Genomic DNA, 12,518 nt, shown 5'->3' with positions numbered 1-12,518 from the left:
TGGCAGTTCCACTGTCTTTACAACATAGCAAGACAGTCACAACCAGACCAGATCGGAGGTGGCTTCACCGTCTTGTCCATATACTGAGAGTTGTGACAGTCACATCCAGACTGAATGGAACCTGGCAGCTCCACTATCTTGCCAATAAACTTGGTTGGTAACGAAGACCGAATCAGACCTGGCAGTTCCACTGTCTTTACAACATAGCAAGACAGTCACAACCAGATCGGAGGTGGCTCCACCGTCTGGCCCAAAACTGAGAGTTGAGACAGTCAGTCACATCCAGACTGAATGGAACCTGTTGGCGCCACCATCTTGCCAATAAACTTGGTCACGAAGACTGAATCAGACCTGGCAACTCCACCGTCTTGCTCATAAACTGAGAGTTGAGACAGTCTTACCCAGACCGAATCCTACCTGGCTGCTCCACTTCAGACAGCAATTAGAAGACCTTATTGGGCCTGCTGCCTTCCCAACAATGTCGACACGTCAGAAGACATAAGACAGTTCCAACAAGACTAAAATGGCCATAACCACGCCATAGTTGGCCTGGCTGCTCAACTGCCTTGTCCATACGCTAAGAGTGATAATACAGTTACAACCACTTACCGAATTGGGCCTGGCTGCTCTACTGTCTTGCCCATAAGCTGAGAGTTGAGACAGTCACACCCAGACCGAATTGGACCTGGTAGTTCCACTGAGTTTCCAACATAGCAAGACAGTCACAACCGGATCGGGGGTGGCTGGTCCACTGTCTTGCCCATAAACTGCGAGATGAGAAAGTCACAACCAGACTGAATCGGACCTAGCAGTACCACCCTGTCAACATGCATGGCAAGAGTTGAGACAGCCATGAGAAAACCAATTTAGCCTGGCTACCCTACCGCGTAGATACGCCTAGAAACATGAGACAGTTACAATCAGACTGAAACGGACCTGGAATCTCCACCATCTTGCCAAAACGGTTAGCGTTGTGATGCAGTCACAACCAGACCAAATTAGACCTGGATGGGCAAGACGGTAGAGCAGCCAGGCCCACTTCGGTGTGGTTGTGACTGTCTCAACTCTCAGCTCATGGGCAAGACGGTGGAGAAGCCAGGTTCAGTTCGGCCAGGTTGTGACTGTATCATCTCTCGGTGTATGGGGAAGACAGCGGAGTAGCTGGCCCAACTTGGGTGTGTTTGCGGCTGTCTCAACTCTCCGACTGCTGTAAAGATGTGTCGTGGAGCTGCCACGAGTAAGAGTTTATGGGCTGTTTGATATGCTGGCTTCATCATACTGTCATTACTATAACATGATTCCAACAGATGACTGAGATGACGATAGATTTAACAACAGAGAGATGATTGGCGTTTTATCTATCAAGATTACGATGTGTGCCTGGAATGTGTGGTGCTGCCACCTGTGAACAGGTAGTATAACTAAACGAATTACGCCTTGCACATGTTCAGTCGGCTCGTAGAGACAGTAGAGCAGCCAGGCTCAATGCGGTGTGATTGTGGCTGTCCTGACCTCTTCAGTGTTTGGGAAAGACAGTAGAGCAGCGTGCGCCAATTTGGTGTGGTTGTGACTGTCTCATCCTCTCTCAGCATACAGGCAAGATAGTAGAGCAGCCAGGCCCAATTATGTGTGGTCGTAACGGTATCATCTCTCGGCGTATGGGTGAGACAGTGTAGCAGCCAGGTCCAATTTGGTTTGGTTGTGATCGTATCCTCTCCCTCTCCGTGCATGGGCACGACAGTAGAGCAGCCAGGTTCAATTTGGTTTGGTTGTGATCGTATCCTCTCCCTCTCCGTGCATGGGCACGACAGTAGAGCAGCCAGGTCCAATTTGGTTTGGTTGTGATCGTATCCTCTCCCTCTCCGTGCATGGGCACGACAGTAGAGCAGCCAGGTTCAATTAGTGTGATTGTGACTACATCATCTCTCGGCGTATGGGTGAGACAGTGTAGCAGCCAGGTCGAATTTGATCTGGTTGTGATTGCGTCCTCTCTCTCCGTGCATGGGCACGACAGTAGAGCAGCCAGGCCCAATTATGTGTGGTCGTAACGGTATCATCTCTCGGCGTATGGGTGAGACAGTGTAGCAGCCAGGTCCAATTTGGTTTGTTTGTGATCGTATCCTCTCCCTCTCCGTGCATGTACACGACAGTAGAGCAGCCAGGTTCAATTAGTGTGATTGTGACTACATCATCTCTCGGCGTATGGGTGAGACAGTGAAGCAGCCAGGTCCAATTTGGTTTGGTTGTGATCGTATCCTCTCCCTCTCCGTGCATGTACACGACAGTAGAGCAGCCAGGTTCAATTAGTGTGATTGTGACTACATCATCTCTCGGCGTATGGGTGAGACAGTGTAGCAGCCGGGTCCAATTTGGTCTGGTTGTGATCGGATCATCTCTTTCTCCGTGCATGGACACGACAGTAGAGCAGCCAGGTTCAATTATGTGTGGTTGTAACGGTATCATCTCTCGGCGTATGGATGAGACAGTGAAGCAGCCAGGTCCAATTTGGTCTGGTTCGGATTGTATCAGTAGAGCAGTCAGTCAACTTTGGCGTGGTTGTGGCCGTCTGAACTTCTTAGGCGTATGGGCAAGACAGTCTTTAGAGCAGCCAGGACCAATGCAGTCTGGCTGTGACTGTCTTGTCTATCAGGGCGTTTGGGCAAGACAGTAGAGCAGCCAGGTCCAATTTGGTCAAGTTGTGACTGTCTCAACTCTCAGCTCATGGGGAAGACAGTGGAGAAGCCAGGTTCAATTCGGCCTGGTTGTGACTGTATGCATGATCTCTCGGTGTATGGGGAAGATAACGGAGCAGCTGGGCCAACTTGGGTGTGTTTGGTGTGGTTGTGACTGCATCATCTGTCTTATGGACGAAGACAGTAGAGCAGTCAGTCAACGTTGGTGTGTGTGTGGTTGTGGCTGTCTCAACTTCCTCGGCGCATGGGCAAGACAGTATAGCAGCCAGGCCCACTTCGGTCTGGTTGTGACTGTCTCAACACTCTCAGCGTATGGGCAAGACAGTGGAGGAGCCAGGTTCAATTCGGTCTTGTTGTGACTAGACCGTCTTAGTAGAGCAGTAAGACAGTAGAGCAGCCAGGTCCACTTCGGTCTGGTTGTGACTGTCTCAACCCTCAGCTCATGGGCAAGATGGTGGAGAAGCCAGGTTCAATTCGGCCTGGTTGTGACTGTATCATCTCTCGATGTATGAGGAAGACAGCTGGGCCAACTTGGGTGTGTTTGCGGCTGTCTCAACTCTCCGACTGCTGTAAAGATGTATTGTGGAGCTGCCACGAGTAAGAGTTTATGGGCTGTTTGATATGCTGGCTTCATCATACTGTCATTACTATAACATGATTCCAACAGATGACCGAGATGACGATAGATTTAACAACAGAGAGATGATTGGCTTTTGATCTATCAAAATTACGATGTGTGCACGGAATGTGTAGTGCTGCCACCTGTGAACAAGTAATACAACTAAACGAATTACGCCTTGTACATGTTCAGTCGGCTCGTAGAGACAGTAGAGCAGCCAGGCTCAATGCGGTGTGATTGTGGCTGTCCTAACCTCTTCAGTGTTTCGGAAAGACAGTAGAGCATATTGCGCCAATTTGGTGTGGTTGTGACTGTCTCCACTCTCTCAGGGTGTGGGCAAGACGAGAGCAGCCAGACCCAATTAAGTGCGATGGTGAATTTATCATTTCTCTTAGCATCAAGGGTGAGAGGCTACTTTGGTGTGTTTGTGACTGTCTCATCCTCCCTCCACATACGGACAAGATAGTAGAGCAGCCAGGCCCACTTCGGAGAGGTTGTGGCCGTCTCAACTCTGCAGATGTGGTGGAGCTGCCTTGTTCCATTCAAACTCAGACATTCAAATTGAGAATATTCATACATGTATGCCAGATTACTATACCTCCACTTAAAAAACAAACAAAGTATATTTTCAATAAAGAATTTGTCTTTTTGTCAAATAAATCTTAATTACAGTATAGTTTTTCATAGTTTTGCTATGTGGTAAAATATACAATATAACAGAATTACATTTTACGTATTAAAATTCATACGTGTCATGATTTATAGCAGGATGCCCCTGCTTAAGACCCAATCATTGAAAAATAGACATTGATTGACCAAGTACCTTTCAAAACAAAAACAAAAAACTTGTTGTAGACCGTAATAACATGCATGCTTCTGATCGATTTATCACCCATCCAACATCAGGACAAAACTTTTATGTTTTTCTTTAATTATTAACTTTGCAGACCAGAGAAATATAGGCACAGATCAGGGGAAATGCCCCCCCCCCCCATTTCATAAGTCTTTGGATTTGACCATGAAGTAATGTTCCTTGCAAATCAGTGAAAAATTTGAGGAAATTCTAATACCCATGCCAATTACAAGTCCTAGTTGAGTTAGTGTCAAACCCTGATCCTAGAAAACAATGCAACCTGAGTAAACGGGGTACAGGGTTTATATTGAAAACCCCATGATTGAGCATCTTCAAACATTCGCTAAATCCGGAATGAGCTGGTAGTAGATATCGATCCCGCGTGTGAATACCTTCTCGTTGAGGAATTCATTGTGATCATGAAGAAGCACTGGGGTGTTATTCATTGGAGAGAAACCGATAGCAGGGTAGTCCGCCTGGAAACAGAAAGCAAACTTATAAAGAATGATTTCAAAACCGGTTCTTCCTCTCAAAGGCCACGTGCATCCCCACACCTAGATTTATTACCAACATTGTTCCGGGACTACCAACACAGGCTGTCATCTGCTGATAAGATTTTACAAGTATGATTTGCATCACATATGCAGAAAAATGCTCGAGGCTGTTGGTCTGTCCTGTGGATCGGAAACAAGTTGCAAAATAACGTCAACAGGGGACACAGAAAGTACCAACAGTTCAATATTGTTGTGACGATCAGTGATCGTTTGTTATTGCGATCAGCTGACTTCTCCCTTGACCCGGTTTGACCCCGTTATTGTATTATTATTTCCGCGCCAAAAAATTGTTTACCGAGATTTTGCGAGATGTTGGCGAGACTTAGGTAACACCCATGGGCATGTGTGTTCAAGACAGCACTTCGACTCCGTCCGCGATTGAGTGAGGATCGCCGCCGGTTCTGTACTATTCTATAGATGACAACGCCCAGAAGTTCGTAGCGAGATGGTTGAAATGGTTGAAGCAGCGTTGAAATGGTGGTAACGTTTTTATGATTGATTCACGCCGTACTTTACCGATAGAATGGAAAATGCCATAATTTTACCGGTGTGAAGCCTTTCACGCTTTACGTACATTTGTATACGGCCGATGCACTGACCGTGTGTATCGTGCTGTGTTTGTAAACGTATCACCAGTTTGTGTCTTCCTCTCGCTAATGTATAGCTATCTGTGCATTTAATTGACATGGTTTTCTATAGTTTGAGAAGGGGTCTAAAAGGGGGGTGTATTAATGTTTGAAGGTGCATTCTGGTCTTTGCGGACCAGGTGCTTCGAATAGGCTCGCGTAGATCAGGTCGACCTGAGCAACTTTCCACTCCACTCTTTTAGGCCTATTTTCGATGAATGGGCTGTAATGTTGTTGATTCTCGGTTAGAATGAATCGTTATCGTTTAGTATTTTAGTCCATTGGTGTTATTGGACATACTCGAACCTGTTATATAGACTTTAAAAATTATAGACCGTGCGAACGGATTTCTGGAAAACCATTATATAAAACCCAGTTGTATTTTGGGACTAAAAAGATGTTGTGTAAACCCACGTTTTAATCTGTGTATGTTGAATTCAGGTGACTGTTTGATAGTTATATAGTTAGAAGCCAGTGGGTGTGATTCCATCACTGTCTCTCCGCTTACGCCAGAAGCCGTGTTGACGATTTGGACGAATCCGCCCTGCAGAGATCGAGAAGGACGAGGCCTTGCTGTTGACGTCCCTCCCCGTTTATAGAATACCCGTGGCGGTATAGTATTCTTAATTTACTGGCTAGTTTATTGTTACGACCTGCCGGCTAGTTAGGATTAGTCTGTTGCCATCTGGGCAGAACCGGTTGAGTCGAAGTCATTTATATAGTCCTAGCTAGCGGTCAGATTGCTTCAGTCAGCCTGAGTCAATGTTACAGACTGTTTGTGTTGTAGCACGCTTTGAGTTGTGAGAAGCATTTTAGTATATATCCCTTAGCGGAAAAAACTTGTATTGATATATTCCCCTTGGTGGGAAAATAATTTGATATATATATATAATCTACTACGCCCTTCTACTGACGTTCCGGGCTGGAATACCGAAGTCTGCAATCGAACACGAGACGGAGGATAGCCTGTTGTAGATGCCGGAGAAGAGACACCGCAATCGTGTGTAAAACTAGTACGGAGCCGCTGGCTCTAGGCTGAAGCATTTACAGCTATAGTGAATTGTAGGTATCTTATGATAGCTTGTACCATATAGATATACAGTCCTCTTCATAAAGTAATTAACCTCTGGCATAGTTCTTATAGTCATCTTGTCAATTCGTTGATCGCCAGAACAAATATCACATACCTCTCTGAGATATCGACTGTCTGTAGCAGCCGGGAAGATGGTTGGTTTTATCTTCAAGTTCCTGCAACAGTCAATGATAGAAAGTATCAAGGAGTTATTGAGCCATATAGCCAACTGATGGTAAGTACAGTCGGACCCTATCAAGTGAGATTGTGCACGTTTCATGAATTACAAATTTTGAATTGTGAGCCTTGGTTCAACTTCATGATGCATGCATGGGTTTTAGGGCCTATTGCCCATCATGCCTACAACATTGTAAGAAATGAAATGTCAATGACGTCTCCAATCATTCCAATGGCACTGATTGAATCGATGAATGGTGGTCCATGTCAATGGTATTGGACTCCAATCAGATTAAGAATTAGGCCTAGATACCTCATTAGGCCTACCGGTACAGTACAGCCTAGTAATTAGTTAGGCTAGTTCATGAGTTCACCTGCAGCCTAGGCCTATATTGGATCACATGGTTATTTATCCGAGACAGTGACATCATGTTATTCTCTTTTATGCCGATGAAGGTCTCTCACTTGTGGAATGGTTTTGAAGAAAGCAATCCATTAAACTGTTGTCGACTCTGAAAGAACACACTCACATTTTTTTACATGAGTCACTAAAAGCTTTCCACCATGGATTGCTATCTGTGGTATCCGTCACTTTCTGATTCATATTTCTCTGAAAAGATAACATGCAGTTTGAGAGTTCTTTCTGATGCTCTGGATGATCTAGTCTCGCGAGATCCAAACCATTTTTGAGTTGGATATCTTGCACATTTAACAGCCTTTTGTGTCCTTGAATGCACTTTTTTGTGTCATTGTCCAGTTGTAGCATGCAATGTTGCACGACGCAGTTATTTTGGCGTCCCAAATGGGGTCGAGTCAGAAATCAGTCTCCAAGTTGATCGTAAGATGCGCGGTGGTGTAGTGGCTCAGATTTTTGACGAGCGGTCAAGAGGTCCCTGGTTCAATCCCCACTGCCGGCGTGAGACTCTGGGCAGGTGTCTTTGCCTTACATGCCTAATTCCACCCAGGTCTTTAAATGTGTACCAGTCGGAAATGCTCAGGTTGTAGAGCTGATTGAGCAGCTCATCTGAGTTCCACTGAAAGGTTTCAGCTTAGACTAGGGAATCAATGTTGAGCACTTTGAGAATGTTGTACATTATAAAGCGCTATAGAAGAACTTGCATTTTGAAGGATCATGGAGAAGCGGATCCAGAAAATGTTCAAATACAAGTTCAATTTTCAAATTTCTGAAGGAATGAAGTAGGCCTTTTTCACTATTTCGATGTAATCAAATTCGATAATAAGCCTGATTGAGAAAAAAACCCAAATTACCTGTAAGAACTCAAAAGAGACATCATCCCCAGCCTCCTTACACCATTGATGAATCTGTTTCTCAAGCTCCACAAGATTCACTGTTGGCGCTATCCTCATGTCGAAGCCGATTTTGAACTCGGCAGGAATGACGTTTGGTTGGACGCCCCCTTTCAGCATGGTCATGTTAGTCGTTGTGACGTCGCCGAGCGCTATGTCGGGATCGGATTTTAATCTCTTCTCTTCGCGATCCCGGAAACCAAGGAACGAATTGATCACTTTTTGCTGGATTACAAAAGAGATTTCACAATATTTCAATTCAATTATCACATCACAAACATCAACAGAGTATCTAGTAATTCTTTTAAACTACTGTAAACCTCGTATTTTTGGCGAAACCAAAAGTTGGCAAATAAGCTCATTTTTCATTTGGCGTAGACTAAATTCCGTGTTTGCTGCTAAAATTGAATGGTTTATCCATTAGAGGTGACTTTCTCTTGAGATTAATGTTTGTGTTTGCCTCCCAATTTGGCAAAAATAAAATAGTTGACAACATTCTTGGTTTTACAGTTTACCAGGAATGAATTAAATTGACTGATATTTGGAGATCGACATGTATTTCAACTCAACAATATCATAACAAGAGGCACAAGTGCCTGGCACTCAGCTGCCTAATGCTAATAGCTGAACAGCTTCTACCTACAGCTTTTTCCGCTGCCGTATTTTCAACGAATCTTGAGCCATGGCCTGGCGCCCCGGGGCAAGTGACAACGAACCCTGTCAAGAAAACGGGTCAAATTATTAACAAAACATGAACCAGCTTCCTGACCAGGCGGAGTGATACGCCTACTTACTTGGAGCTATAGAAAAACCAGGATGAACTACACCTCTGATAAGCTGTTCGGCGACATTTCAGGCAATCGCCAAGCAGACTTTTAAAAAACAATAACATAACATTTGTCACTATAGAAGATCCTTCGCAATAATACTCACACCATGGACTTCTTTCGCCATAGTAGGCCATGAATTCATCTGTCTCATTCGCAAGACCTAAAATGATAGCGAAAATAGCAAGCAAAGTATGGTATGTGTGAGTTTTCAAATTAAAGGGGTACGCCGAGCATGTACATTGTATATACTAGTGGCTCAGGAAAATAAAAGTACACTATGCCCTAGTGCAGTTATAATGCATGCAACTTTCCCAAAACCTGGTGTTTGCAGCATTGTTTACAGAACAGCATTGTGGAAGCTTATATTCAGTGCGTATTAACACAATTAGAAATTTTAAATTCGAATTCAATTTTCAAATTTTTAAACGATTGAAGTAGGCCTTTAATGCAGCATTGAACAATCAATTATACAATCTTAAACATACCTTCATCCATTGCGAATCCGACTTTCAGTTTCTTGAAAGAATCAAACTTGATCATCTTCTCCATGCCTTGGTGACCTCCCACTTCCTCATCTATAGTATGTAAAGGGAAGAAAATAAACACCACATATCATCAACTGTTTAAAACAACTCAAACTTACAACAATAATCTTGATCAGTCATCAAAACTCCTGATTGATTGTCAATCATTAGACATCACACTGGAAAGCAGGAAGTCCGAGTTATTTTCAAATATCAGGCCTTTCAATTACGTGGAGACCTCTACACCCTCTATTTTTTTAGCCTATTTTGGGGACATGTTTTTTTTGCTCTTTAGCTTAATTTGTGGATATTTCATCGTGCCAATTTGCCTGAACAGCGACGTCATAAATCAAAGTTAGTGACTGATATCACCACATACACCTGAAAAATCATAATTTTAGGGTAAAACTATAAAATCAGGCCATTTGGATGAGATTTGGTTATGTTAGGGGTCAAAAAACGCTTCATGGGGGTCATATTATTTTTTTTAAAAAAAGAAAAAAAAAAGAACTAATTTGGGGACATCCTGTACGGCCTACACTGTTATACGGTGTAGGAATCATGTAATTGAGAGGCCTGAATATGGAAAACAAAATTTTCATTGGTCTCTTCAAGTAAGTTCATTTTTACATTTGTAAGATGACTTCTCACCTGGCACAAATGTCATGTGAATCGTTCTCCTTAATCGACGGCCTTCACGCTTGAGTTTCCGGACGGCTTCAATATATCTGAAACCCCAAAAATGGAAATAGCTTAATATTGCACTAAATATCCCACTGGTTATTTACAGGTGCAAAGGGCACATACCAAATCACTCGTTTGCCAAGAAGATCAATGACTTGGGCCTTCAATCTTTAGGCTCTCAAATGAGACCGTCACATTTACATTATTTGAGTCAGGTCCCCAAACACAATTGTGGCCATCGCAAGGAATGGATGATGTTAAATTCACTCACTGTATTGCAACACATTTCATATCCTGGGACCCTCGGGCATAAATGTCGCCCTTCTCATCTTTCATTGCTTCAAACGGATCACAAATCCAATGTTCCTGAAATCAAGATTTTTGAAAACCGACAATGAGCTTTCCAAACTCAAAAATGGAGTAGGCCATGCAGCCACAATCCATAGGCATAACCAGGATTTCTAAAGAGTTGTTAGCAGTTACATATATCCTGGTCAATTTCAAAGATTTTTTCGCAGCTGAAGAGTTGAAACTCAATCCTCATGGGTTTTGGCGGGAGAGCTTTCAGCTCAGCGGCCGCATTGGCTTGGAACTCTCTCGGCCAAGGCCTACGCCAGGAGGACACTCTGAACAAGTTCAGGAAGGCTCTAAAAACTGAGCTTTTCAGAAAACATTTCTCACGCAACTAATGACTGTCAACTATAGTGGGGAGCGCTTTTGAACATTTTCAAATGGAAACAGCGCTTTATAAATTTAACTTTATTATTATATTATTATTATTTTCACTATAAGGTTGTTCATGGGTCAGCAACTGGGTTCCTAGATAATCTCGCCCATCTCATTAGGTAGACTAGGATGATGTCTAACTTACTGGAAAGACAGGCACGACATCTATGTGGGAATTGAGCATGACTGATGGAAGCAACGGATCGGTGCCTTCCCAGGTGATGATCACCGCTGGATGTTTCGGAGTAACCTGGAAAATGGTGTAACAGAATAATAAACAAATTTTGATAACCTGGAAAACATTACTGGTATAGCAAGAATTGATATGTACCGGTGAACTAATTCTCGGTATTAGTATAACGTTAGTAAGAACATGAAACATTGGTGTTACCAATGCCAGGGATTTGTTAGGGCGCATTCAAAAGTTCTCCTATAGGACACCTCTAGGAGTAAGAATCAGCCCAAAGTGTTCAAAGTTCATTTCCAAGCAATTTTATCAGTACATGTATAAGTTAACCAGGACACCTTTTGGCAGGACAAGATCTACTAGTCCAAGAGTGTCCTTTTTAGGAAGGGTAAATTTTCATGTTCACTTGCTGGCAAATGCAAAAGTAACACTCCAGATGGCTAAAGGCAGGGCATCTCAAGGTTTGGGGAGGTTCCTTAAAAAAATTGTTTGAAGCAACTGAAGACAAACACTGTTCATCTGGCCGAGGGGAAGGGCCAACAAAAATATAGCATAATGTGTTTTTCTCTTCATTTTTCAAGTATATTGTTATATAATATTAATAAGGTTACTTTCAAACAGTACTGTAGTGTTACAGTTTTCCCGCCAAACTCAAGGCCACATTTTGTATAATGCTTTCTCCTGATTGGTCAGTTTCGCTACGTCTTGTCAGGGTATAAAAAGCCGCACGCGCTTCCGCGCAGTCCCTTCTTAGTTTTACCAGATCTTGTTTCAACTAGGCTATGGAGGATTCAGAATATAACAACATGATCTTGCACATCAACTCACATGGATAACTTCAACCGGGAGATCAAGCTCTGACGCCATCTTCTTGAGAAATACAATCGCTCCATCTAAAAAATCAAGATAAACAATTCAACACAAATTTTTCATCACTTGGCATGCTTGGGCTCCTCAAAGAATAGGTCTACCAGTACTGATTTGTTTATTTCATGAAGTGCATTTCCACGACGACCTATCGCCCTAATCCTATCATGAACATTCATTGTTTGATGTATGAAAGCCAAATCATTGTATTAGAATTTGGTTGGGGTGTTTATCAGCTCCTCAGCTCGGGACTTCCTGTGGTAGGCCTCCCTTGATGACATAAATGACTGACTATAGATTTCGGACAGGTCGTCCCACAGGCCGGTACACCTTTGAAAACTGGCACTTGCGGCACCACACTTGGGCACGAGGTTGGCAGTTAGTTGTCGAGCTGAGCGCAACGCAGTGTTTTCTTTGAAGGAGATATGCATAAGAGGTCATGTCAGTTACACGCAACCCGTACCAGCATCATATCCGATACAGAAGTTCCAAAGTGTCGTATTGACCTGGACCTGTCACCCGGTCTGTATTGTTATTTGTACGGACTAACGTAGTATTGTTATTTTTCATTCTTTTCAATATTTCATATTTTACTGCCCGATTCCTCACCATAATCTGGCTCTGGCTGCACTGTATTGATCCTCAGATACTCAATGAAGTTTGCAACAGCAGTTTCATAAAATTTGGTGTCTTGATCAGACATTATTCAGCAATAACATGAAAAGAACGCGTTTACAGAAAGATGTTACAGAAAAGAAAAAGTAGGTCAAGGCTTAGTTGTCAACCTTGCAGCCCATA

The 12,518-nt window shown here is 43.3% G+C and overlaps 1 protein-coding gene across 1 annotated transcript; it reads right to left on the bottom strand.

Annotated features, from left to right (window-relative positions):
* Positions 1–3,943: 3,943 nt before the first annotated feature.
* On the bottom strand, positions 3,944–12,477 carry LOC135491406 (aminoacylase-1-like). The gene is made up of 12 exons (XM_064777257.1): positions 12,330–12,477; positions 11,682–11,746; positions 10,812–10,916; positions 10,212–10,306; positions 9,908–9,984; positions 9,218–9,307; positions 8,836–8,892; positions 8,546–8,619; positions 7,864–8,127; positions 7,125–7,204; positions 6,533–6,593; positions 3,944–4,641 (listed from the first exon to the last, which is right to left on the bottom strand). The coding sequence occupies exons 1-12, from the start codon at positions 12,421–12,423 to the stop codon at positions 4,498–4,500; spliced, it is 1,206 nt and encodes a 401-aa protein (XP_064633327.1). The 5' UTR covers positions 12,424–12,477; the 3' UTR covers positions 3,944–4,497.
* Positions 12,478–12,518: the final 41 nt, after the last annotated feature.

This window comes from Lineus longissimus, chromosome 7, assembly GCF_910592395.1.
Source record: "Lineus longissimus chromosome 7, tnLinLong1.2, whole genome shotgun sequence".
Taxonomy (NCBI): Eukaryota; Metazoa; Nemertea; class Pilidiophora; order Heteronemertea; family Lineidae; genus Lineus; species Lineus longissimus.
The sequence above is the reverse complement of the archived record's forward strand: the minus strand, read 5'-3'. Positions and strand labels throughout refer to the sequence as shown.

Excerpts from the sequence above, each read along its gene's own strand:
- LOC135491406 (XM_064777257.1), bottom strand. The coding sequence starts at position 12,423 with ATGTCTGATCAAGACACCAAATTTTATGAAACTGCTGTTGCAAACTTC. Across the intron at positions 8,128-8,545 it reads ATACGGCAGCGGAAAAAGCT|CAAAAAGTGATCAATTCGTT; the intron begins GTAGGTAGAAGC and ends TTTGTAATCCAG. Across the intron at positions 7,205-7,863 it reads TCTCTTTTGAGTTCTTACAG|AGAAATATGAATCAGAAAGT; the intron begins GTAATTTGGGTT and ends TTATCTTTTCAG.